This window comes from Drosophila biarmipes, chromosome 3L (genome assembly GCF_025231255.1).
Source record: "Drosophila biarmipes strain raj3 chromosome 3L, RU_DBia_V1.1, whole genome shotgun sequence".
Taxonomy (NCBI): domain Eukaryota; kingdom Metazoa; phylum Arthropoda; class Insecta; order Diptera; family Drosophilidae; genus Drosophila; species Drosophila biarmipes.
In genome coordinates, this window is record NC_066613.1 from 6,405,577 (window position 1) to 6,432,449 (window position 26,873).

At 43.1% G+C, this 26,873-nt stretch overlaps 4 protein-coding genes across 6 annotated transcripts in view; all 4 read left to right on the forward strand.

Annotated features, from left to right (window-relative positions):
• Positions 1-10,409, forward strand: part of LOC108035916 (protein naked cuticle) — a 41,901-nt gene extending 31,492 nt beyond the window's left edge. The window contains exons 2-5 of one of the 2 annotated variants that reach the window (XM_017111690.3): positions 2,953-3,440; positions 5,694-6,509; positions 7,164-7,525; positions 8,204-10,409. In XM_017111690.3, coding sequence (XP_016967179.1) covers positions 2,953-3,440; positions 5,694-6,509; positions 7,164-7,525; positions 8,204-9,293 — 2,756 coding nt within the window. In that variant the 3' untranslated portion in view covers positions 9,294-10,409. The remainder of the gene's footprint in view (positions 1-2,952; positions 3,441-5,693; positions 6,510-7,163; positions 7,526-8,203) is intronic. The other variant, XM_017111691.3, reaches the window with a different exon arrangement.
• A 1,310-nt stretch (positions 10,410-11,719) lies between these two features.
• On the forward strand, positions 11,720-16,265 carry LOC108035975 (uncharacterized). The gene is made up of 3 exons (XM_017111797.3): positions 11,720-12,174; positions 13,637-16,038; positions 16,092-16,265. The coding sequence occupies exons 1-3, from the start codon at positions 11,802-11,804 to the stop codon at positions 16,230-16,232; spliced, it is 2,916 nt and encodes a 971-aa protein (XP_016967286.1). The 5' UTR covers positions 11,720-11,801; the 3' UTR covers positions 16,233-16,265.
• A 346-nt stretch (positions 16,266-16,611) lies between these two features.
• Positions 16,612-18,461, forward strand: LOC108035974 (SET domain-containing protein SmydA-8). 2 transcript variants are annotated; one of them, XM_044094657.2, is made up of 4 exons: positions 16,612-16,663; positions 16,717-17,752; positions 17,806-18,067; positions 18,121-18,461. In XM_044094657.2, the coding sequence occupies exons 2-4, from the start codon at positions 16,733-16,735 to the stop codon at positions 18,429-18,431; spliced, it is 1,593 nt and encodes a 530-aa protein (XP_043950592.1). In that variant the 5' UTR covers positions 16,612-16,663; positions 16,717-16,732; the 3' UTR covers positions 18,432-18,461. The 2 variants fall into 2 exon arrangements, with proteins under 2 accessions (XP_043950592.1, XP_050742572.1); XM_050886615.1 differs by having other exon boundaries at positions 16,612-17,752.
• A 260-nt stretch (positions 18,462-18,721) lies between these two features.
• LOC108035920 (tRNA (uracil-5-)-methyltransferase homolog A) lies at positions 18,722-26,869 on the forward strand. Its single transcript, XM_050886614.1, has 5 exons — positions 18,722-18,783; positions 24,461-24,786; positions 24,844-26,140; positions 26,320-26,663; positions 26,721-26,869. Exons 2-4 carry the CDS (start codon positions 24,565-24,567, stop codon positions 26,646-26,648), a joined length of 1,848 nt encoding a protein of 615 aa, XP_050742571.1. The 5' UTR covers positions 18,722-18,783; positions 24,461-24,564; the 3' UTR covers positions 26,649-26,663; positions 26,721-26,869.
• Positions 26,870-26,873: the final 4 nt, after the last annotated feature.

Consider the following 26,873-nt stretch of genomic DNA (forward strand, 5'->3'; position numbering starts at 1 on the left):
TTTAAAATTGATAATATTTTCTGTAAATTGAGTCTGAAAAATTATTGAGCACCAACATTTCTAATGAGAGCTTGAATCTGAAAGGTAAACAAGACCCAACCTCCATCATAAACCAGTGAAAGCTCCACCCGTCAACTTCAGCTGACTTTAAGATGCTAAGGGCCCCTCCCAAGAAACCCCTCCTTGAGGCTCCGAACCTAGCCCTAAGCCTGCGGGCGTAATGGATTGAGTTTGTGCACTTGCGTAATGCCTGCGTAGGGCAGTCGCAATGAAAATGATTAGCTCCGGCCGCACGAACCACTTCAATTCCTCAGCCCACCTCATGGACAGATACTTTCGAGAGTCCGAGGCCAGGCCCAAGGGCTCCGAGTTACCTGGGAGGTGCGGTCACAGTGTCGAAATGGAGGCCCAGCCTCATGAATTTTCTATGATAAATGGAACGTCACGGCCTGCGGCGTATCTATCAAAAGAAAACAGCCGAATTGAATGCAGCCCACGTGGCGGATGAGTAATGCGTGCCGAGTTCCATTTGTCTGAAGCCGAACTGACGTCGCTTCTCAGTCAACTCAGTCGTGGGATCGTCTTAGGCCCAGATCAGATGTGATCATTAAAATATCCATGTCCATGTGTTTATCTGCATTTTTTGTGCTGTGTAATTTTCGTGTTATCAAGCCACCGATGCTGTAGATACAAGCTGTCCGGCCGAGATTTGCATAATTAATTAGTGTGCTTGTGGCTGGGCTTTGTAGTGCAAATCAAAAATGCGCATAAATTGGATAAAAACGTTATAAATTGTCCGTAATAAAACATGAGTTTGGAAAAAATATACTGGGCGCTTAGAAAGCAGGTGGCATTTGACAACTTTTGTGAACTGATTTCGAATTTAGATGGCGCCAAGGGAAAATGTGGGCATCAGTGAACCTAACTTAGGATTGGATCTATGAGATATTTACTTTTAGGAAACATCATTATCTTAAAGTACAAACTTTAAGGTTGCAGTTTGTTACTTTTTTCATATTTTTGCATAGATTCGTGTTCTTTAAACAATTGGCCAGATTTTCTGGCAGACGGCCTAAAAGATCTGATTGTCGAGTGAAACTGTGTCAACTCCCGCACCCCTTACTTTACCACCTACACTGCAGTGTAAACAATTCAGTACTTGGCAGGACTCGACGACTAGCTCATTTCCCAGGCACTTTGGCTAATTGTCTTCAATTGTCGCCACCTCGGCAACTCTTTTCGCAGTCCCCTCTCCAGCTGGGGAATAACAACAAAGCCGAAAGGAAAGCAACCAACAAAGTACACAAAATGGAGACTTGGGACTGCTTTGCTTGCATAATGTTCATGCAATTAAAAGCCATGTCCTGGCCGGGCTCAAATGGGCGGGGTCCTTGGCAAGGACGCGGCTCGCACAAATGAAAAATGAAGAGCGAAATGAAAAATGAGGAATGGAAAATGGAAAAACGCGCGTAGAAAGCGGGCTAAACCGCAAATTTGGGTCAGCAGGCGAGAAGTGGAAACTCCCCCGCGTAGCCCCCCTTTTTAAGCGCGCTAATTAATTAAAATGAAGCAGATACAATGGAGCCAAGAACGGATAGTGCGGCAGAAGAACCAAGAATGGAGTTGGTGACGTGAGTTACTGCGGAGAAAGACGCGAATGGGGCTAGTGGGACTGGGATTTATGTGTCAAGTGGGGCGATGCGGCAGCAGGGTGTTTTCTTTCCCGAATTAACCTCCTCGTGACGATAGGGAAGCTCTATTTGCGGAGTTAAAGGGTTGGGAAAGAAGTAGAACGATAAGAGATAGTTTCATAGGCAAGAACCTAACTAGGTGCCATGAAATCAGCAATATTCATTGCACTTGTTCTTATTTATTGATTCACTGGTTAAATAAAGTGCGTTTTGGGCAATTAATATAAATACGATGCAGTTTACGTTGCATGGTTGGTGCATCAGTATCAAACGGACTTGCTCAGCCAATAAGTCACCAGGGAAACGAAAGAATATCAGCACGTTTATACCAGTTAATTAAATCACTCCTGTCAACCGCCTGCAAATAATTCAAGTACGCCAAATATTTAAATTGCACTTTCCGCTCTCCCACCACTACTGAACATCAAACAGGCGCAGTGGCTGCACTCGGATTCGCCTGGCTTTGGTGCGGTTCACGCGTCGTATGAGTAATGCGGCGATGAATGGGCAAAGCGACCGCAGACCGTGGACTGCTCATCTGCCGGCTCAGCTTTCGGTGCTCGGGTGGCCACCAGCGCCCAGATAATACGGCAGCCATTTCAATTAAAAATGAAAGAAACCAACCCGAAACCGAAACAGCAACGGGGACCGGCAAAGGCGCAAAGAAACGAAAACTTTGAGTGCCGCCGCCGCCGACGACGTCATTAATTAGGAATGCTCTCCGAGCAGTCGCCTTTCAAGTTTCTCGAGGGGATTCAAAGAGATCGGCATTGGCCGCCTGGTCGCCACCGCTTTGTGTTGGCGTTGGGGCATAAACTTTGTGCTGTTGTAATGCGCTTTGTGCAAATTGCAAATAAATTGCAAGACGCCAGCGAGGGCGCACTGAGAAAAATCATAGTTTTTAAAAAAAGAATTTTAAAAGGTTAAAAAAAATGAATACTTACTATGAAATACTATTTTATATTAAAAATAGTACCAAAAATGAATAATTTACATTTTATGTGTAATTTAAAGCAGAAGTAAAGCTGTCATATAAATATGTTTGTTTTGTATATAAGTTTTTAAAGTGTTCCAACTTTGAGTGTACGACAAATTGGAGCTACTTATTATTACTGCCACAATTCGGTAGGCACTTTGCGCGGTGCAGAGAAAAGCCGACAAAGGCCAGGGGGGTTAGATGGCCGGGCGGCTTTTTTATGCCGCCAATTTCATGCCACTTTGCATTTTAATTAAAAGCATCCCACCCTTCTTGTCGTTGCAGTCCAGGAATGCACCACAGACTCCGAGGAGCTGATGTACCACCAGGTGCGCGCCTCCTCCTCTTGCAGCGCCCCGCCCGACCTGCTGCTGGTCAGCGAACGTGACAACAATATCCAACTGCGATCGCCGGTGGTGAACATAATCACCACGCCGCCGGGCAATGCCTCCAGTGGGGCGACCAAGCAGCAGTCGCACCAGCACCATCAGAGCCACAGCCAGACGCACCCGCACCACCACCACCACGCCTCGGGCAGGAGCCACGCGGCGCATCCGGGGCATCCGCAGGATGCGAGCAGCGGCGGCAGCCACAGCAAGCACCTGCGCATCAACAGCACCTCCAACGGCAAGCACGGCAAATACTCAAACATGCAGCAGCACCTGCCGCAGGATGAGGACGTGGTGGACGCCGCAGCCTCCGTGCAGCAGCACGCCGGCCACGCCCACTCGCGCCACCTGCACCACCACAAGGAGGAGCGCATCCGGCTGGAGGTGAGTCGAACCGTCATTACCATTGCACAGGGAACAAATTGATAGGATATAATGAACATTTCGAGGAAATCCACTATGAGTTCTGTCCCATGTTTTTTGCTCCCAGAGTTTTATCTTTCCATCTTCTTCGATTAGAGAGAATTTTTAACGACTTAAAATCCAAGAAACAACCATCCTTTATATCTAATCTACATTATTTAATTCCAATTTAAATCCTTACTTGCTTGGGAACACAGCAACGTTCCCGAATCACTTTGCGTATTTGTGAATTATCCCACATCCCACAGCGCGGACACAGTCGAATTCCATCTTCGCAGCCCATAAACACCGGGCTTAATAGTCCACTCTGATTTCAATTTCCATTTCCATTCATTAATTAACGAATTTATGGATTGGATTTGTCTTGTTTCATCGTTTCATAACGCAAATATTTATGGAGCCATTAATTGACGGGACTTTCAAGGGGTTGCACCGAATGTAATCGAAGTTTGCCAAGCACATTACCCTAAGCAGATATTTCGAGTTAATTTAAGTACAGAAGTAATAGATATGATGCTTGAATTGAAATGGTGCTTCAAAACTACACCGGCATTATTTAATTGAATGGGCAATACTTCATTAGGGAGCACTATTTAGATGGTGGCGTCATATTTTCCAATTTGATTCTCAACAGAGCATTAACCGTCTGCTTGGCCCGTGCTTTTCAATTAGCCAAACAATCGTTCTGCTTATAAGTACAAGGGGATAAATTAAATTATGTTTGGTTTTCCATTTGCGGGCTTTGGCCGACTCCCAGCCAGGTGTTTGGTCAAGTTTAATCAACTCGCCGGCCGCCATTACCACCCCTGGCCACGATTGCCGGCCGTAACTCATGACCCACAGGGCACATCGCACATCGCCCATAAACTCAACATTTCAATGTGCTTTTAATTAAAATTTCAATGGCCTCAGCTTCGGCTTCATTTGTTGTTCCAACATCCACCCACGAAAGTAAATCCGGGAAAGGGGGAAAATATTTCATTAGCACAAGGGCGCCGGCGATTTCCATTACCACCCACTGCGGACGCGCTTTCTCGGTCTCGGACTCTGTTGCCACTTGTGCCAGTTTCGCCAAAAATATCAAAACATTAAAATTCAATAAAACCCATTAGAAGCAAAACAACAAACACGAAAAGCACTCAGGGGCAATTAAAAATCTACAAGTCGGGCGGCGGCAAAGGAAATTATATTTATTTGTATGCGACTGGGCCAGCGGAGTGGAAACTCTGGGTCTGGGGTCTGGGATCTGGGTGCTGGGTGCTGGATGCTAGTCGGGTGCTGGGTTATGCCACTTTATCAGTGGTAATGGCCGCTCTCTCCAGGTTCTCCGTCTCGCAGTCCCTGCCCCCCGGGACGATGACGTGGCTGCTTCTGCAGGCGCAAATTAAATATTTAGTCAAATTATGGCCACAATTTTCGACTGGTTTGGTGGTCGGGTGCATCCCCAATTGTTGTTTCAGTGGCAGCTGGCTGTGGCTTGAGTGGGTTTTCCTTTTGCAGTTTAGCCTCGGCCAACATGTTGCATCTGCAAAAAGTGCGGCATACTTTCGGGTCGGGCAGGAAATTCAGTACAATTTTTATGCTCGAAAGTTTATTAGCAGCGTTTTTGTTTATTTCTAGTTAGTTGCCACTGCATCAGGCTTATGTGGATGCTCAAAATTTGTGGCAAAAGTTGTTTAACACATTTCGGGGCAAGTGAATTTGTGCCTTTGCTAAATTCCTTTAGAATGGTATTTATTTGTCCGAGGTGTTAGAGAGAAGATTAGTCTGTTGGCACGCTAATTTATAACACATTAAAAGTTTTTAAACTACCAAACAGAGCAGCCATTTATAATAATGGCCCTCACATTTGTTTGGGTATTCAAACAGTAAATCTGAGTGCTCAGATAAACAACTTTTCCCCTTTGATATCCTAACGAATTTCGACATTTAATGGTCTTTCACTTGATTTAAATCACACTGAAAGCGGCTTGAATTTTTGCAAAATAAATTGCGTGATTGAGATATTTACCAAGTGCGTTTCAAGGGGTGACGGCTGAGAGAAAAATAAGTTTAAGCTATTCAAACGAGATCTTTAATTAAGGCAATGTTAGACCGACTCTTGAACGCCCTTCGGAAAATGCAATTACCGAGGAACGCATATTTGCCACTTGATTTGAATGAAATTCATTCTGAGACAGTCACTCACCCCGCCTTTACTCTACTCAAAAACAGGAATTCACCTGCGACGTGTCCGTGGAAGGGGGGAAGTCCTCGCAGCCGCTGCAGTTCTCGTTCACGTTCTACGATTTGGACGGGCACCACGGCAAGATAACAAAGGACGACATCGTGGGCATTGTGTACACCATATACGAGTCCATCGGCAAGTCGGTGGTGGTGCCCCACTGCGGCAGCAAGACAATCAACGTGCGGCTCACCGTCAGTCCCGAGGGCAAATCGAAGGCGCAGCCGGTGGTGCCGCTGCCGGTCCCCGTGCCCGTTGCGACAGGGTTCGGCAGCAGCCACGCCAGCAAGCTGAAGAAGCTGCCCTCGGGCCTGGGCGGCGCAGTGGGATCCGGCGGGGCGACGGCCCTAACGACTTCCGCCGGCAACCGCCGCCAGCACCGCTATCGACCGCGCAAACTGATTAAGTCCGATGACGAGGACGACGACAGCAACAGCGAGAAGGACATGGCCACCACCGCCACCGACCAGCCCAGCGGAAGCGGGGCGAGGTCGGGGGGCAAGGGCCATCACCACCAGGCGCAGGCCACCAGGTACCATCAGAACCAGAACCAGAGTCAGAGCCAAAATCTGAATCACAGCCAGAAGAACAGCTCCCGGGCGGAGCAGTACTGCGCGGAGCTGAACGCTCCGGACAACGGCCACAATACCTACGAGAATATGCTGAATCTCAAGTGCTGCAAGCCGGAGGGCGACCAGGCGGACTGCCCCTCGCACCGCCAGCACCACCAGCTGCGCCAGCAGGACATCTACATGAAGCAGGCCACCCAGCGGGTCAAGATGTTGCGGAGGGCGCGCAAACAAAAGGTAGGCACAAGGTAACAAGCAAGTCACAGCAAAAACAAACCCAATACCAAATGTTAACTGAAACTAAGACTGCTGCCGGCCTAACACAAGTAAAGCTATGCATGGGATTTTTAAACCAGAGGGATTAATTGTCAAATTTGTGGGTACTTACTTTGAATGCAATACAATATAAAATCATTCATTTTGAATGCAAAATCTAACGCCCAAGTAAAAAAAAGTTCAAATATTAATTCCTAAAATTAATTATAATTAATTAATAATTGTATGCACCCGTTTTTTATGGAAATATCAACAATATATTGGAATATGGGTGGTAGACAATATGAATATTAATTTGGAATATTGGCTTCAAGCCAAAAAATGGAATCAAATTATAACAAACCAACATAACATTTAAAATATCAAACCGTGTTGAAAGATAATGTCCAATATCTAGTTTTGATATTTCAAAATTGCTTTAAAAGGGAATTACTTGCATTACTGGCAGCAGTTCCAAACTGAACCCTTCCCCGAAAACGACGCCTTTTGTTTTTGTTACACTTTTGTTGCTTACCACATGGGTTTAACCTACTTTGCGCATTTCTTTATTATAATTTAATTTTATTTCCATTTTCCTTGGTTGCCCATCGTCATCAATCAAACACCAACCACCAGTACCAGGACCACTGCCTCGAAACGCGACAGCGCAGCCTGTCGGTGGGCAACGACTCCGCCTGGCAGAACCGCCACCTGCAGTCTCAGCAGCCGGCGGTGGGTCAGGCAGCCGCCACGACCCCTCCCCCGCAGCCGCTGAACCACAAGACCGCGTCGGGGTCTCCGCCGCTGGGGGGTGGCGGCGACATGATGCTCGACGGGGTGCAGCTGCGCCAGCCACGCCCCCAGTCCCTCGCCCACCAGCCAAACCAGCTGCAGCGCAAGTCGGCCGAGTGCTGGAAGTCGGCGCTCAATCGCAACGACCTCATTAGCATCATCCGGGAGAGCATGGAGAAGAACCGCCTGTGTTTTCAGCTGAATGGGTAAGCCAATCCGCGATGTCCACCCCAGTCCGCAAAGATTTGCAGCGGACTGAGCCGAGAAGGGTGTATAAATCAACAATGCTCATATCAGGTTTTCGCACTTCCCCAAAACCATGGCATGCGGAAAAAAGATACCATTAGGTACCCAAATGGCTTAAAATGTTTTTCATTTTTAGGGGAAAAATAAATAAATGATTTTATTTATCTGTTCTGCGATTACTTATATTAAAAGATCATTTAAATTTTTCTTTTATATCTAATGAGTGCCTTTTAAAATACACTAATGGTGTTACAGATATTTATAAGTGTAACAAACATAATACAATTTTTTATAAACCCTTATCCCTTTGAAAACAATTTGTTAAATTAAAATATTATAAATCAAATCTTGATTTTCCAAGTACAACATGCGAACAATCAGCCAAACTGCAAACCAAATAAACCTTTCCAAATTTATTTAAAGATCGTCTAAAAAGCCCTATATTTTTGTTGCGATCACTTCCTTATTTCTGGTTTCATTGATTACATTTCCCATCCTTACAAACCAACACTGATTTATTTGCCTTTTGATTTTCTACCACATGGCGTCTCCCAACCTCCTGAAAGTACCCAACCGAATTTCCCCCGCAGACCCGTAAATTGAACACCAATTAAGGACATCTCCTTTTCAATTTGCAGAAAACCCCAAGCCAATGTGAGTCCCATACGGCAACCGGCAGCACAACAACAACCACAACAACAGCAACGCCAACGCTGCAATACGGGCTCGAAAATACCCACGCTAATTGCCAACCACAGTCCGGTCGCCCAGCAATCGCCGCTCAGCTGCAGTCCACCTACGGCGGACACCACCACCAGCATTCCAGTGGGCACCGAGGTCAACGGTCAGCAGCAGCAACAGCCCAGCCCCAGTGCCCACCCCAATGCCAATACCAATCCCAGTGTCAGCCACCACAACCACCACGAACATCCCCAACCGCACATACCCATCTACCATCAGCAGCTGGCCATTAATCCGGCCGTCCTGGCCGCCCAGCAGACGCACAACACGGCCCACAACAAGCTCAACCTGTGTGGCTACGACTCCTTCCTGCATGCCACCATCTGCGGGGGCGGGGCAGCCGCCCACTCGCCCCCGGCCACGCCCAGCAACGTGGCCACCGTGCAGCCGATCCCCAAGAAGAGCCAGAAGAACCTGCTGCAGGGCTACCAGCGCCTGGAACAGCAGGCGCCGCAGCCGCAGCAGCAGCGGAGCAGCAAGGACTACAAGAACTACGGCAACCTCATATACGCCAAGCTGAGTGAGCAGCTGCAGCAGAAGGATCGGGAGCAGCGACGCCAGCGGCACAAGCAGGAGCAGCGGCAGCATCAGATGTTGCAGGATCAGCACAAGGACGCGGCTCGGTCCGAGCCACGTCCCCCCACCTCGAACTCCAGCTCGGCGGGCTCGAAGATCTACGGCGATGCCGTGGAGTGCGCCCACCTGCTGGCCAGCGAGGACGAGGACCTGCCCCCCAGTCCGCATCTCACGAGCACGCCCAGCAAGGTGGTCAGCACCGACACCCTCATCGACCTCAACGACGACGTGGGCGAGGCGGTGGCCGAGGCAGTCACTGGGGGCGGCAAGCAGGTGCCGGAGGCCGAGGAGCCCGGCCAGCAGGTGGAGGCGGAACTGGACACCAGTGCCTCCAGCTCCATGATCCACCGCTACGTGCACGAGCACATCCACCACCACTACCACCACTTCAAGGAGCAGCAGGACGTCTAGGCCGCGGCGGGCGGATCACACTACGAACTACTCGAATGTTGCTTGTGTTTCAGTCTATTGATTAATGTAGCGCCAATTGTAATTTAAGCCGAGCATTCATCCACTAAAACGAGAAATATTCAAGACGATATTAGGGCCGCGAGGTTGGGGCTGTTTAGCTGAGCTTGGAATGGGTTCTTAAAATCAGAAGGTAATCTGAAAATACAACACATGCCGAAAGTTAGTTTCAGACAGCAGTTCACAATTATGCATGTTTGCCGGATCAGTTTTGAAATTCCGAATGGGTTCCTATCTATAGGATCCTCGATGTGAAACACACTAATCCCCACTTTGTCTAGCCCACTCCAAACTCACCTTGCAAGCCCTCCTGGGAAGACCTTGGAACCAAACTCGAACTCGTCGGGGTTCGACCCACTGACCCCGCCATCTATGTATATGTAGCCTCTTCGCTTACGCAAAACCGAATGGAAAACAAAATTACGCGCCTTTGCCTTAGCAACAATCGAATCGCCGCTTCGCCATGCTAATCAACTAGCAACATGTTGCAGCACACCCGCACATATCACTATCAAAACTGAGGTGTGTGCACGTGCAGACTAATGGAAGGAAACTATGTTTAGTGCAAATTATTAAATCAAATTGTTGTCTATGATATAAAGTTTTATGCGCCGCTTTTTAAGTGTTTGGCAGAGGGCAACAAGCGAGTGCAGTGGGACTTCGGCCGCCAGTTTTAGGTTATCTTGGATCGTGTATATTTATGTTGTCTAAGCCAATTAATTTAAATTCTACTTTTAGTTTCTAGCTCTAGCCCCAAACAAGACAAGCAACAATGCAACTAAGTACTAATACAAGCCACAACAAACACAAATCGTAGTTCAATTATCGTTTTAAACTTGTTTTTATTTTCGTCACCTGTCAGCCAACCGAGTTACCACCCAATCATTCAAATCAAACCAACAAGCACAAAAACAAAATGCATTTAACTCTTATTTACATAAAAAAGACTGATTTCCAATTAAACAATATATTAATTAATTGCGTATGAATAAAATATATATAAATATATATAGACAATTTATGAGAAATACTAAATAAATTATTGAATTGCTAAATTAATTTCGTAAAAGATTTATTTTCATGGAGGGGAAATGCAAATGATGGAAAGTCTTGATGTATGATGAAGAACATTAAGGTCTTTCTTGATCCTAAGACTGCGTTTTTTTAGCGGACGAACTGACATAGCTCACAACTTTGTTGCCCAGGTTAGGTTTCTGTCAGTGTTTCTCTGTCTTCATATGTACAACCCAGAAAATTAGTCCTTAATACTCCCTTATTCGTTTACTAGTAAGAGTAATGCGTATCAATCACTTTCAAAACTGTACTCATATATATTAATTAATGGAACAGCCTACTTGATCAATTTTACCTATGTATGTATATGGAGAAGTCAAAAGTCACCTAATTAGCTTATCCTCCTGTCGAACATCAAAAAAATGTAATCGCTTTGTGATATATCACTCTGTATATCTGAATTATAAAAAATCGATCATTGGAATTAGTCAGATACATTATTTTTTCCCTGAAACGATCAATTCTGTTGGAGGAATACGACTGTATTAAAATATCTATCGTTAAGTATTCGGGTCCATATGTAGGGGGTGTTTTATAGTCGGGCCCAAGGGCGTAGCTTCTAGATAGCGCCCCCTCTTTCTCGCTATGTTGTTGCAGCATACAGCAAACACATTTGGAAAGCTTTGATTTCTTGAATCATCATCTGAATCATCTGATTCAGTTTTCTCTTAGACTCAGAATGAAGGCATTGGATATCAATGCGACGGAAACGGAAACGTTCTTGCGCACAAGCTCCACCTAGCGTGGAATAGTGCCAAATCAATTCCCTGATTTGAAGTCTATTTGGCAATTAGAGCTTATTCATAAACAAAACAAAATATCATATCTCCACCTCTCTCGTGATCTTTATCGTTCTCTTTACTTTCGACCTAAGTCATTCTACTATTAAATGAGCGGCGATCGGCTATAAAATTTCCATACTGTCACCACGCATATTATGTATATAGTGCGAAGGTCGTGTACAGATTTTGTACATTTGTGCGGGCTAATACGGCCAGACCCAGGCTTTGAAGTTATTCTTGCACAAAAAGAGCTGCTGTGTTCTTTGGCGTGTTTCGCTCAGCGGTTGAAGGTCATCGCCAAACTTTTCTCTCATTTAAAAGCATAAAACTGAAGAGAAATGTGAGATTAGGATCCGCCAATTGTCAAATTAAGAGAGAGCTAACGCAGTCGAGAAGCTCGATTATACAGCTCTCTTCCCCCTCTCCGCGAGAGCCGGAGAATTATAATTCTTGGGGGTCTTTGGCTCCTTGGAACGCGACAGCTTGCTTTAGTTCTCTTTCAGAATCCCACCGATGAGGCCGCGTAATTCCTCAAACCAAACATTGTGAATTGTCGGCTGTTCCTCAAAATTCAAATCCTTGCATCAGCCTTGAAATGGATGACAAAGAGCAATTTATTCTAAACAACGATTGTCTTTTAGAGATAATGAAATACATAGTGACTGACTCCGATCTATACAAAAGCGGCTTTCCGAAGTGTAGTGATTTATTCAACTTCCTGCTGGCTCATGAAATTTTCCTGGAACTGTTTAAGACGCATTATAACCATGACTACTGGCGAATTAAAGAGGGGCTTGCCAAGGCATTGACACAACTGTTAATAGATCTGCGGGTGAATAAATTATTACATAAAAGCCAGGACTTGTTTTGGAGACACTACCTGCAAGATATCAGAAACAACATGGACATGTTTAATGTTAAATTAATTTTTGAACCCAGCTCCGTGGTGGTTGCTGTAGATCGGTTTGGTAAGTCATCTGGTTGGCATATTTAAGCACCTAATAGACATTCATAAGGCTTTGTAATTTTGTACTTCATGATGAAATAGTTGAGTTCTTGAAAAGAATAATTCTTATTATAAATTGTTTGTAATGAAAAATAAAGCAATAAGAAAGGAAGTTAACTTCGGCAAGTCGAAGTTTGTATACTCTTGCAGTTATAGGAAAAAATCAATGTTAGTAACACCATTTTAACTTTTTAAGGATTGTTGCTAGTGATACTAAAAAATATTATTTTTCATTATTATTATATAATTATTTTAAATATTTAATGCTAAAAATTTCAAATATGCTATATTTAAATATAAAGATTTTATCATTTCTCTGACCGTTTCTTTAACGACTGTATGTTAGAGAAGTCCGAGTTCTATTAAATTTAATCAAACTTTTTTAAATATAAAAAATGATATTCGCAATATTATAAGATAATATGTCAATAAGCACCGAAGCTATAATTCGATTCATACTATTTTTCCACAAATTTTCCGATCTGCCCTATAAAAGCTATATGTTAAAAAACACTAAAGATATAATTTTCAAAATTGTTTTCCGTTTACTTCTATGAAACTATATGTCCTATATGGCTGTTTCGACTATATACTACCTGCAGAGAAAGAAGACTTTTGGTAAAGTTTCAACCCGATAGCTTTAAAACTGAAAACTAGTTTGCGTAGAAGCGGACGGACGAACAGTCGGAAATGCCTAGATCGACTCGTCTAGTGATGCTGATCAAGAATATAGACTAGTCGGCATAAGTATTTTGACGAAACAAAAGTTAAATATTCTCGTAACTTGAGCTTGCTTCGTTTAACTTTCGGCATCAATGAAAAGGTAATATAAATGCTGTTTGAATGATGCCCAAATTTTCTTAACCCATTCAATACTTATTGAAACATTTTTGTAAAAGTCTAACTTTGGATTTTTTTCCTTGTCTTAACTTATTTTTCATTATTTTTTTAAGGTGACAATGTCGGAAAAAATATGTATGTAAAAGCGAAAACAAATGGCTCAGATGCACATTCCTAAACATATTCAAAAAATCATACAAAATATTAGACAAATCATTTTTTAAAAATATTAAGAGAAACTTTTTAAATCAAAAAATGTATGTTTACAAGGCGAATTTTCAATAAGTACTGAATAGGTTAAGAAAAGTAGTACATTACCTTTCCATTGATGCCAAAAGTTAAACGAAGCAAGTTCAATCTACGAGTATATTTAACTTTTGACTAAAGTATAAACTTAACGCCTAAACGTCTCCTTCACTGCATTGCAAAATTCTGACTAAAATCATAATACCCTCTGCAAGGGTATAAAAACTCATTTTTTCGTTGGATGCACTTTAGCAAAGTTCTTCTTACTCTGGAATAACACAACATTTTTTATTTCCTTGTCAATGCCACTTTTAACAAAAATTCTATCGATTTTCAAGCCGGCGTCCCGTACATGGGCAAAGAAGAAGGGCTCAGTTTAAACGAACAAATAACAGCCGAAGCATTGGTGGACATTTGCAAGTGCATGTCGCTGAAGCCAAAATTGGTATCGTTAGACCTCAGAAAAACCCAGGTGCATGGAAGGCTATCCGACATCGCACCGCATTGTGGCCATCTTAAGGAGCTTGTATTTATGTGGAACCAGGAAGATCTCGAATATGCGCCTCTGGTGAAATTGCCCACGTTAGATACATTTACTATCACCGGAGTTCAACTAAGCAGTGCGCGATCTGAAATTTTCAAAGCTATACGAAAATGGGAAAGACCCAAATCTCTAAAGCCCTTGACAGCGTTACTGGTAGATCGATCAGTGGTTGGTCGATCTCTTTTGCTTGCGACACATGAATCTTTAGAATATCTGCATATATACCAGGAAAACAACGCCGTATTCTTTAAATCCGAGTACAATTTAGGCGAAACGTCAGAAGAAATGGATCCATTACAGGACCGTCTTATAACTATAGACGTAGAGGAAAATGTCACCATAAGGTTTGACAGGAACAGAGGAGAGCTTAGGATGTGCATGCCAAATGAAGCCGACGCGAGCAAATTAGTTTCACTACTGCAACTCCCAAAGCTAAATCGCTTTTTCCTTACTATTGGAAAATACAACATGTGGGGATTGCTGGAAAAAAGCTTTACTGATTTAAACAGAAAACCGGTTGGAAACGCAATTAGACCAATGCTGTCCTTTCCCTGGACCTACTTCGTGGTGAAATATAAACCATTGGATCGATCTGAAGCACAGGACCTTGCTACCGTAAAATCAATCTCTTATCTGTACTGCAGTCTATCCGATTGCGAATCGATGGAGCTCTTAAGCCAGCTAACTAACTTGCACTTCGTGAGCATCGCAGTTCCCTCACAGTGCAGAACTGCTGCAACTGGAGTTTTAAGCCTGCTATCCACATGCAGAGTTAGTGCTGAAATAGTGTGCAATGATTTTAATATTAGATTTCGGAAGATTGAACAGCGTCTTGAAATTCATTTGGAAAAGGACGGTAAGGCTGATGTGCTTGCTCCTCTTGCCCAACTGAGGCACATTAAATGTCTCCAAATATCAGGAATTACTCACCCAGGGTCCCTAAATGAACTACTTGAAGCTTTCGCCAGCAGTAACTTGAATGCAATTGAAGAATTGGATATTCAATCGAGTGTAAATCATTTCAAAAATGTGTCCAAAGTGGCAGAAATTCAAACCATCAAAAAACTAAAGCTCTCACTCATGGATCCCACCGGTATTGAGGTATTGGCCGCCTTGAATAATCTTGAGGAGTTGACTTTAAGCACCAATAATGCAGAAAATCTCTCTGATGCTTTTGCAGAACTCTCTTCGAAAAATGTAATTCAGTGCCTGAGAGTTCGAAATACACCTCTTTCAGCTAAAGAAGTTGTAAATGTTTCCAAAATAGGTTCACTGAAAAAACTGGAGTGCGGTTTCTTGAACACAGACCCAGTGTCCCTGACCGAACTGGCCAACTCCCGGATCGAAAACCTAACAGTGCATCTGTTCTCTGCGTTTTCTCTAAGTAGCACAACTAGACTTCAGACTCTAAAAGTCACGGGAAAAGCTCTTAGTAAAAGGGATGTCCTGGAAATTTTGAAATTAAAGGATCTGAGGAGTCTGAGTGCCGGATTCCTTCACTCAAAATGCTTGAAATGGTTAAAACGGCTACCCCACCTAGAGCACCTTGCTGTGGATTACTTCCAGCAAACTCGAAAGAACTCCTTGAAGTTTTTACCGTCCGCCCTTCAGAGACTAGAATTGAATTACAGTATTGGTCCCAGCGCATGTACACATTTGGCTAAGCTGGAATCGCTGGAGTCCTTAAAATGCTCTCTGCTTGAAGGTCCGGGCATAAAATCATTGGCCAATATAAGAAATCTCAAGGAACTGGTTATCCATAAGGCCAGTGGATTGCTTCATGAACTGTTCGCGGCCTTTGCCGACAAAAGTGGATCAACCTTACAAGAGCTGCAGACGCCAAACTTAAGGGAAACTGAAGAGTTTAAAGAGATTTCACGTATCGAAACACTAAAATCTTTAAATATTTCCTACAACACAGTCTTCCACAACTTAATAGCCCTGAGCCAGCTAAAAGAACTTAAGTCATTGCGTATAGCTGATAACGTCTCAACAAATTCGACATATAACGAGAAGTACTTACCGCTTTTCCAATCCTGCCTAAAGCTCGATTGCGTGACAATTGAAATGCGAAACGGTGTGGCTAAGGACTTGGTCAAAGAAATTTACCCAGTTTTAAAATCAGTAAGAGATCCCGTGTCCCAGGGACCGTTGGAGCTCCACATATTGGAGGACACTTGTTTCCCCAGTTTTTATGTAAGTATGGGAATGACATTGCTTACCAGTCCTAATTAACCATTGTCTTACAGGTGGAAGACATAGACGAGGCTTACCTTAAGGTTTTCCATACCTACAACCAGCGAACAACAGATACTGCATTCCAAAAATCGCAGCACGAGCTCGCCGAACGCTTTACTAGACTCCAAAACCTATTAGGATCTTCAGGCTAACAATCTGTATTTTGCTTTCAAGCCCATGCTAAAATAAATAATATGTCTAATACAACTTTTTTACTTGTGAGTGAAGTTTCTGTCAATACAACTTTGAAATCCATCGAAAAAGCTGCAGCTGTATTGTCCGCCACAGAAAAGCTTTCCGATGTACATCCCCTCGATGTAGACCTAGTAGATCTAGATAAACATTGGGCACTAGCACATTGTGCCGGCCACCAACAAATTGGACATTGTCTTGGCGGTCTAATTTTAAATGGGCGTGCGCCATGTGACAGAGATGCGGACGTGGAGAGAGATCCGAGCGTTTATCTTTTGGCAGCAGACGGAGACACAAAGGAAAGTGTTCTCGCAGTCAGATCGCGAGTAGATTCCGAAGTTGGTGCACTGAAAACTGTTTGGCCGTCCCCTCAGTTCCATTTCAACCGCGGGTCGTTACGCAAACACACAGACCACTTGAAGACTTATTGGATATCTTTTGCAGCGGGAGATTGCTTTCGATGGCTTCCAGTTCGCTGACATCCTGCGCCCTGTGCCAGGCCAAGGCGTCTCAGTTGTGCGCCGCCTGCAGGAACGTGGTGTACTGCAGCCGGGAGCACCAGAAGGAGCACTGGAAGAAGGGTCACCGAGCGGAGTGCAAGTGCTTCGAAGTGGCCACCAACGACCTCTTGGGCAGGCACCTGAAGGCCACCAGGGACATCAAAATCGGGGAGCAGATCCTGAAGGAGGCTCCTCTGGTGCTGGGACCGAAAGTGGCCTCTGCCCCTCTCTGCTTGGGCTGCCACAGGAACCTGCTGGCCCCCGAGAAGCCCCGAGGAAACTACTACAAGTGCAGCTCCTGCAGTTGGCCTCTGTGCGGGAGGGAGTGCGAGGACTCTCCCCACCACAAGGCCGAGTGCCAGCTCATGTCGAGCAGCAACTTCCAGTCCAAAATAAGCTTCACACCGGGAGAGCAGGAGCGAAAGGAGTCGGCTTACTGCGTGATCATGCTGCTGCGTTGCATGCAACTCAAGAGCAAAGACCCCGAGGCCTTCCGCCAACTGTACACCCTGGAAGATCACCTCAAGGAGCGCCTGGAGACTCCTCTGTATCAAGTTCTGCGAGCCAATCTGATCACCTTCATCAAAACAGTTTTGGGTCTGCGGGACTGGTCCGAGCTGGACATCCTGCGCATCGCCGCGATACTGGACACAAACACCTTTGAGGTTCGACAACCCAGGGAAAGGAGGAAAATCCGCGCCCTGTTTCCAGGGGCGGCTATGATCTCGCACGATTGCGTGCCCAATATGAGGCATCGCTTCGATGACGACATGAACATTGTGTTCCTGGCCAAGAGGAAGATAGCCAAGGGCGAGATCCTGAGTATTTCCTACACCCAGCCATTGAGGAGCACCATCCAGCGCAGGGTGCACTTGCGGCAGGCCAAGTGCTTCGACTGCTCCTGCGCCCGGTGTCGGGATCCGGAAGAGCTGGGCAGCTTTGCCGGGGCCCAGACGTGTCCGAAGTGCAAGGCGGGAAAGGTGAGTGGCTCCTCATTTTGTGTCTTCCACCTGACAACATTCCCTTTCTGCAGATCATCTCATTGAATCCCCTGCAAAACTCCGCCGTGTGGAAGTGCCAGCTGTGCAATCTGAAGCGATCAGCCAAAGAGGTGGTCACTTCGGATGCAGAGCTGCAGCAGGAGCTGGAATCGTTGGACAAGACTACCCCCGTGGCCCTTGAGGAGTTCATATATCGTCACCGGGCTGATCTCCATGAGACCAATACCCATATTCTGCAAGCTAAATACGCCCTAACCCAGCTATATGGGAGTGCTCCGGGATTCGCAATGGAAGGTAAAGATTATTAACGATTTTTAAAACCGATGTTTGAAGTTCCCTTCCTTCAGAACTTTCCGAGGAGTCGCTGAACAGGAAAGTGCATCTCTGTGAGGAGCTCCTTGAATTGGCCAACATTTTCGACGGCGGCTGGAGCATTTTCCGAGGAAACCTTCTCATCGATATGGAAGAAGCCTTGGTGGCGCAGGCCCTACGCTCCGAGGACCCAGTGGAGTGCGAAGAGAAGCTGAGGAAAGCGTCGGAAATGCTGAGGGAAATTCGGAACATCATGAAACATGAGCCGGAAATGCAGCAGTTGCTGCTAGAGCGCCAAGTCATCTTGAGCTCGGCCCTAGAGCGCTTTGAACAAGTCGAAAATTAGAAATGTGCAAGCTTTTGCTATTGTTTCTACAAATAATTTGATTTATTTTCGGTAATTTTGGTTTTGTTGGTTTGAAGCCCGGCTTAGAATCTACCGTGAACCGACTTGATAGCGAGGGCAACATCCGTTTCAGTTAGGTACACCGTCAACTTTTAGCGAGCACACACTCCTACCGAAGCGAACTCGCCAAGTTAGCGAACACATCCTCCGCAGTACATCGATATCCGATTGATCGATATTTGCTCACATCTCTATTTCACTTCACGTGTCTTGTGTTTATATTTCGACTCCAAAGAATCTATTTATTACCTTTCGCGTGCTGACTGTTGCATGCAACGGAGGTGTTTGAGCAGTGTGTGATACCGATTTTTACTTATTCTGTTTTTTTTCAAAACAAAAATATAACGTAATATATACGTTTAATACCTTTTATAAATATTTGTCTGTTGTTATTGGTTAAATAAACAATCAATTACGGGTAAAGTTACTCCAAGAAAAATGGCCTCCTCCGAGGCCAAGGGTAAAAACCCTTATTCGGAGCTGAGCAACGTTAAAAGGCCGAAATTATCGCCCTTAAATAAAAAGAAAAAACCTACGGATAACAATTTAGTAGAATCGGAAAGCGAAGAAGTTGTGATGAAAGAAGTCATTGACCCTGTAAGTCATCCGAGTCCAACCAGCCAAGTAAGTGGTAAAGCTATAACGGATCCTGCTAGCAAAGAAGAGAAGAGAGAAAGTGGAAATTTGGAAAACAACGGATACTCGTACAGCAGCGCTCACAAGGGACCCTTTGTGGTCTACATAGACAAAATTGGTGAAACCAATGGCGAAAACCGACCTAGAAGAGTTCCTATAAATCCTCTTGAACTAAATGCTGTCCTGCTAAAATTAAATATTAAAGATATAATTTCAGTAAATAAGATTGGTTATGGGCGCTGCAAGGCTGAGTGCAAGTCAGCAACGGCAGCTAATAGCATCCTGTCCTCAAATCTTAAAAGTAATGGTTACGAACCTAAAATTCTTAAGCATTTCATTTTTAAAATGGGTATTATTTTTAATATTCCGACAAAATTTTCCGACTCTGAACTTAAGGAGTACATTTCTTCTCCAGTACCTATTCAAGAAATAATTCGTGTGAAGACTAAGGACCGAGACAATAAAGATATTTTTATTAACACTCCTAGGGTTAAGATTCTTTTTAAAGGTACTCAAATTCCCAACGAGATTGTCTTCCTGTACACCAAAATTAATGTTAGTCCATATGTTCCTTTTAGTCAATGTTTTCGTTGTTTTAGATTTAATCACTTTGCTCAGCATTGTAAACAAACTGAACAAAAATGCAGTAAATGTTCTCTTTCGCATTCAAGAGAACAACAATGTAATCAACTCGTTTGTGCCAACTGCAAACAAAATCACCCAGCCACCTCTCTTGAGTGCCCTGCTCGTAAGAGAGCGTACGCTATCCAGAAATGTATGACTATTGAGAATTTATCACGAAATGAAACGAAGATTAGGTACCCCTCTCTCTTCCAAATTTTAGATGAAGTCGACACCAACGACTTAACCCACTTCCCCCAGCCAACATGGCAAAGAAAATCTGCCAATCCAGTGTTACAAAATAATACCAAAATAGCTACCCAACAAATATTTGCACAAAACCCTTTTAATAAGGTTGTTAAGAACTCTCTTAACAAGAAAAACGAAGATAAAAATTCACGCGACACTATGATCAGCTGGAAAGCTGCTCTTTATGAACATGAGTACACTCCAAACGAAAAGTTTTCTCTCATTCATTCTAATCCACCTAGTTCCTCACCCTCTAGTCAACCTTTTTTAGACAATCCAGCTCTTGAAGCTGCGGAGAATAGCTTAAATCAATTAGCTTCTGAAATATCCTCATTTCTAGTCAACGAAACAACCAATTTAGTACCTGAATCAAGAAACTTTTTAGAGAATTTAAGAAACAGAATAGCACTTACAAACTCAAAAATTGATTTGTTCAAAATTAATCAACTTGTTTAATTTTGAATAATAACTTTTTTATTTATTTATTTATCTATTTACTTATTTTTCTGATTTTTTTTTTTTTTTTTTTTTTTTTTCTGTTAAATTAATTGTTTTTTATTTATTCGTTTTTCTTTTCTCTTTCATTTGTCTATCTGTTTTCATTTGAAAATAAAACATAAAGTTATATTATTTAAATGACAATAAAAATCCTACAGTATAATATTCAGAGCTTAACTGCTAATAATAACAAACAATTACTAGAATTATTCTTAGTAAACAATAACATAGACATAGCAATTTTATCAGAGATATGGATTTCCAATAATTCCATGTGTAGCTTGGCAAATTATAATTTTGTATGTAAGCCGCGTAACGATGGTTATGGAGGCGTTGGAATTTACTTAAAAAAACACATACGCTTTAAACAAATCAACTGTGATATTAGCTTAGAAGTCATTGGTATCCGTACAATTAACCTAAGAAATAATATTAATATTTTCAGTGTCTATGCTGCTCCCAGCACAGACATTAATTCTTTTCAACAAGGCTGCGATGATCTATTTACTATTGCTGCTCAATCGAGTGGTCTAACTGTCATAGGTGGTGACTTCAATGCCAAATCCAGCATTTGGGGTAATAATACTCAAGATGTCAGAGGCGGTATTTTAGAAAATTCCCTCTTACACTCCGGTTTCTTTTGCCTTAACAACGGCTCTCCAACTTACTCCCATAACCCATCCTATACTTCAACACTCGATCTCACTTTCATTAATAGTAGCAATCTTTGTTCTAACTGGTCCTCAATAAATTCTAAAATATCAAATAGCAATCATTTCCCAATCTTAATTGAAATAGACCAAATTTCTGCTTCGACTAATATTATTAAATTTAACCATAATAAAATAATCAAAGACTTTTCCAAAATTCAAATTACAACGTTAGATAGCATTTCCAACTTATCCCAAACAATACACTGTAATAATTCAATTAAAATAAATACAAACAATAGATATGTTCCAAAAAAGTATTGGGACGAGGTATGTGAAAAATTGTTTAGATTAAGAAACGCGTGCAGACAAAAATATTTTAAATCCAAACTACAATCTGATGCTATTGCCTATATTAACAGTAATAAAAAACTTAACAACTATTATTATAAAATGAGAAAAGAAAACCTCAATAAGCTAGCAGAAGACATTTCTAACCCCTCTTCTCTGAAAGATATGTGGAACAAAATCAAAAATCTTAAACTTTTTAAACAAATTAAACCGTCAAACAGTGCAATATCTGACTCAGAACATAGAGATTTTCTCAATCAAATAGCCACAGCTCCCAACACTGCGATGTGTCCTGACGTATCTTTTTCTCCTGATCTGCTTTATAGATATACCAACTCTAATTTCTCAGCGCGTGAACTTCTTGACTTCCTTAACTCTCGTAACCCAGACTCGGCTAAGGGTCTTGACAACATTTCATACAGAATGCTTCTATCTCTACCCTTAAGTCAAATAGAAAAACTGGTATCCCTGCTAAACATTACTTTAGACAATGGGTTTATTCCAGATCAGTGGCGGAAAATAAGGGTTATACCTGTTCCCAAAAAAAATCTAGACTCTTCAATTATTACCAACAACAGACCTATCTGCCTTCTAAGTGTGACTTTTAAGTGCTTAGAAGGTTTGATTAAATTGCGGATGGAAGAGTACATTAATAAAAATAAAATTCTGCCACCAAGATCCTATGCGTTCAGAAAAAACCATTCTACTGCCCAATGCATCAACGATGTAATAAATAACATAGCCAACCTAAAAGCTCGTGGTTTCCACGTTACCGCAGCGGTTTTAGACTTAAGTAAAGCCTTTGATGCCGTCAATATCCCTATTCTGGGTAGCAAATTAGTTAGTTTGGGTTTCGACCACAATCATATTTATTTCATTATAAACTTCCTTAGTAAAAGAGTTCTCACTATGGGTACTGCAGAGATAACTGTAAACAAAGGAGTTAGTCAAGGTAGTTGTCTGAGTCCAATCCTCTTTAATTTATATACAGCTGAGCTTCACAGCTTAAGTAATGACCATGACAGTATTCTGTTCCAGTACGCTGACGACTTCTTTCTAGTCTGTTATGACAAAGTCTTTTCGATGGCTGAAGAGAAATTAGAACAAAAAGTAAATAGGTTTATGGAACTGTGCAATATTAATAATCTTACTTTTAATCCAGACAAATCAGCCACCATTCATTTTAATCTAAGAAAAAAACCTTTAAGTATCTTGTGCAATAATATTATTTTAAAAAATGTAAATAGTATAAATTATTTAGGTAGAGTCATAAGTTCAAACAACTCGTCTGTTCAGCATGTAAATAAAACGATCTCTAAATCGAATCAAACGAATATGTTTATTCAAATGCTCAGTGGTTGCCGCTTCGGAGTACATCCAAGCAAGTCACTACTCTTTTATAAAGCATTTATTAGAACTAGATATGAATACGCCTGCTCCTCTTTTTCAAACATATCAAAATCAGTACAAAACAATATAAATAAGCATGCTAATTTCCACCTTAGAAAGGCCTTAGGACTTATTAAATCGACTCCAATTAATATTATTTATAATCTTGCAGCTGAACTTCCTCCAGCTTATAGGATTAAATTCGCTACAGCGAAGGAGTTGGCCAAAACGTTCGCTCATGGACTACCATCTGCGTCGCTTCTGTCAAACTCCTTTGTAGCCAAAAATACTAGTTACAGTAGAATTTATGCTGAATTTAAAAATATCCTGGATAGTATTGCTCCTATTTGTCCTTACTCTCTGTCCACACGCAAGATTTCAGTTGACACAAATTTCTTTAAAGGTACTTGTACAAATAAAAAAATGGCAAACGAGACTATAATTCTCTCTTTATTTAAAGAAAAAATAAGAAGTTTAACCTCAAAAAATATGGAAATCATCTTCACGGATGGTTCTGTGTCGGAAAATTTTACAGGAGGTGCCTTTGTCCACTTAAATTCCAATTCGATAAAAAGTTTCTACACCGACAAAAAACTATCGTCGCTGACTGCTGAACTCACAGCCCTAGAAAAAGCCATTGACTTCGGTATTTCAAAAAAGTTCTCCAAAATAGCAATTTTAACTGACAGTCTTGGTGCCATCCAGACAATAAAGAACACGAACTCCAAAAACTGCATCTCTCAATGCATTCTGAAAAAAGTCATAAACAACCCAACCCTGCTATCCATAGAATTTCACCACATTCCAAGCCATTCCAATATTTGGGAAAACGATCTCGCAGATACAGCGGCTAAAAATGCTAAAATTAACGGCTCTTTCGCACCCGTCAGATGGACCCTTAAGGACGCAATCAATCATATGTTCGCGCAAATAAAACAAGACTGGGAGCGTGAATACAGTCTGTTCTCATTAGAGCGTAACAAGGGTTACTCTCTCCTCTCACCATATACCACTTCCAAGCCTTGGTTTAAAAACAAAGAACACCTATTCAACCGTATAGAAACGAAGACTCTAAACAGAATCTTAAGCGGACATGCTTTTGACAAATACACACTTTCCAAAATGAAAGTCTACGATAACGCCCTATGCGATTCGTGTAACGTTAATGAAGACATTTCGCATATTTTGTTAAATTGCTCAAAATATACACCAACAAGACAAAATTATCCAACACTACTTAAATATAACGATATCTATCGTTTACTTGGAAATGAACCAATTGAAAATTGGACATCGATTACCAGTTTCATTCGAGCTGCTAATATTAATATCTAATACAACACACTCCACACTGCTCATTTAACACACTATAACACCATCCACGCTTATACCAACTCACAAAATCTCAAAATTAAAATTTCTCACACATATTGATAACATTTTCATCGCTTATCGTTCATCGTCATCGCTCATCGTTCATTGTCATCATAACATCACCAGAAACTACTGCACGATATTTACATAGCTGTCCATTAAATTTTGTTTTTCTTGAAATTTAATTTCATACATTGGCAGTGGCGTTAACCCGTTCCAACGGGGCGGCCAAATAATTCTTCCCTCTTCACGGAAGGAAGTAACTTAATATTTAAAAAAAAAAAAAATCTATTTATTAAGACCCAATGGAGACATTGAGCACGGAAATACCAGCTGAGGTAGTTGATAAACCTGAGGAAATCGAGGACATTGCGGGAAACACTAAGGATGCTGAAGAACCCGCGGTTGAGAACGGCAAAGAGGAACCGGAAAAAGCCGGCGAGGAGTACGCCTATTTGGAGCGAAATGAGTTCACATCCGAAATATTCAAAATTGAAGTGAAGAACCTGGGGTATTTTGGTATTGGGGTACGTAACCGAACACTTCTCTTGACTGAATCAAAACAACACGTTCTTCGCTTGCAGGAGTTCAAGAAGCTCTTAAGGAGCACCTTGAAGTTCGACATGACCAAAATAAAGGCACCGACCCGCAAAGAGTTTGCCTTTGTTTGCTTTCGCAGTCAGGAGGATCAACAGAGGGCCCTGGAAACCCTGAATGGATACAAGTGGAAGGGGAAGGTGCTAAAGGCCCAGGCTGCCAAGGCCTCCGCCGACCCTCTCCAGAAAAAACGAGCTGCCGAAGATCAGGAGTCAGAAAGAAAGCCCAAAAAGCAACGCACCGCCGTGGAAGCCACTTGTCCCTTGTCGCACATCCCGTACGAGCAGCAGCTTAAGCAGAAATCCGAGGAAATGTCGGCCCTCCTTGCCAAGTACACCCAGGAACTGAGACGCATCAATCCGCGGGCAAAACCGCATCTGGATAAATTCAAATTCGAGGAGGTTCTCCCCTCACCCACCGTTAATGGTTATAGAAACAAAAACGAGTTCACTGTGGGAAAGAACTCCGCAGGAGAAGTGATTGTGGGCTTCAGGTTGGGGTGCTACAGCGATGGATCTGTGGAGGTGGCCGAGGTCCAGGACTTGCCACATCTACCGGAACAGGCCAAATGGGCTGCTCGCAGTTTCCAAGAGCTTGTGAGGAAGTCCAAGTTCCAGCCCTTTAATCCAGACGGAAATGTGGGTCACTTCCGACAGCTGATGGTGCGGTGCTCCAGTGCAACGGGCGAACTAATGCTGGTGGCGGGTGTCTACTCCTCGAATTTAAGTGAGGACGAGCAGCTCCAACTGAAACAGGAACTCAAGACATTCTACGAAGAGGCTGAAAAGGACGATTCCTACAAGTGCACCTCTCTCTATTACCAAGATGTGAAGCACCGGGAAGCAGGTCAGATGATTAACCCCGTAGAGCACATTTCCGGAACCACCCACATCACCGATACCATACAGGGACTCCAGTTTCGCATTAGCCCCTTAGCCTTTTTCCAAATCAACACAGAAGGAGCCAATGTGCTGTACCAAAAGGCCATTGATCTAGTTGCTCCTACCCAGGACACAACCATGTTGGATATTTGCTGTGGCACCGGAACCATTACTCTGGCCTTTGCCAAGCACTGTAAAAAAGTTATGGGCGTGGAGATCGTCCCCGATGCCATTAAGGATGCGGAGTTTAATGCGGAGGCAAATGGCATCAAGAACTGCAAGTTCTTCACCGGAAATGCAGATGACTTTATCAAGAGCATGGTGCGGGAAGCTCTGTACGATCAGGAGGTCGGTAAACCCGTGGATCTCATTGCCGTGGTGGATCCGCCGAGAGCCGGATTGCGTAAGTTAGAGAAAAAGAATTTCCATGGTAGTGCATTATATTTTTATGTTCCAGTATATACAATATATTCAACGGAATTACTATTTCTGTAGATTTGATATTTTAACATTTTCTTTAAAAATCTTGTTATACAAAAAAGTATTCGCCCTTCTCATTTGTACCTACCTTTTCCGTTACAGACCACCGCTCGATAGCCGCGATCCGATCGGCGGATGCCGTCAACCGTCTGGTCTACGTCTCCTGCAATCCCCACAGCGCCAAGCGGAACTTCATCGAGCTGGCCAGGCCGGAGTCTAAGCAGTACAAGGGAGAGCCGTTCTATCCGAAGTCCGCCGTGGCCGTTGACATGTTTCCCCACACCACGCACACCGAGCTGGTCATTCTGTTCGAGCGTGAGCCCAAGACAAAGGCGCATGAGAAGACACAGCCCGGGGAGGAGGCTGCCGAGACGAAGTCAGAGGCAGCCGCAGAAGCGGTAGGCGAGGAAAACACCGCATCCGCAACGTGACGTGTTTGCTGGCGGGTACAGTCTGCTCTGCTGCAATCTCTTGCACATTTCTACAATCTCTGAATCTTTCAGGTCACTCACTATTCGCTAAGTCACCGAACACCCCGATGCCTTATTACCGCCTATCTGCCGCTTTGCTGGCGTCTATCATCGTCTCTCTTTGTGGCGGCTGCTACGACTTTTATTGTTTTAAATTGATTCAATTGTATTTACGCTGCGCGACGG

Excerpts from the sequence above, each read along its gene's own strand:
- LOC108035920 (XM_050886614.1), top strand. The coding sequence starts at position 24,565 with ATGGAGACATTGAGCACGGAAATACCAGCTGAGGTAGTTGATAAACCT. Across the intron at positions 24,787-24,843 it reads TGGGGTATTTTGGTATTGGG|GAGTTCAAGAAGCTCTTAAG; the intron begins GTACGTAACCGA and ends CTTCGCTTGCAG. Across the intron at positions 26,141-26,319 it reads TCCGCCGAGAGCCGGATTGC|ACCACCGCTCGATAGCCGCG; the intron begins GTAAGTTAGAGA and ends TTTCCGTTACAG.
- LOC108035975 (XM_017111797.3), top strand. The coding sequence starts at position 11,802 with ATGGATGACAAAGAGCAATTTATTCTAAACAACGATTGTCTTTTAGAG. Across the intron at positions 12,175-13,636 it reads GGTTGCTGTAGATCGGTTTG|CCGGCGTCCCGTACATGGGC; the intron begins GTAAGTCATCTG and ends TCGATTTTCAAG. Across the intron at positions 16,039-16,091 it reads CTTGTTTCCCCAGTTTTTAT|GTGGAAGACATAGACGAGGC; the intron begins GTAAGTATGGGA and ends ATTGTCTTACAG.
- LOC108035974 (XM_050886615.1), top strand. The coding sequence starts at position 16,733 with ATGGCTTCCAGTTCGCTGACATCCTGCGCCCTGTGCCAGGCCAAGGCG. Across the intron at positions 17,753-17,805 it reads CGAAGTGCAAGGCGGGAAAG|ATCATCTCATTGAATCCCCT; the intron begins GTGAGTGGCTCC and ends CCCTTTCTGCAG. Across the intron at positions 18,068-18,120 it reads TCCGGGATTCGCAATGGAAG|AACTTTCCGAGGAGTCGCTG; the intron begins GTAAAGATTATT and ends CCCTTCCTTCAG.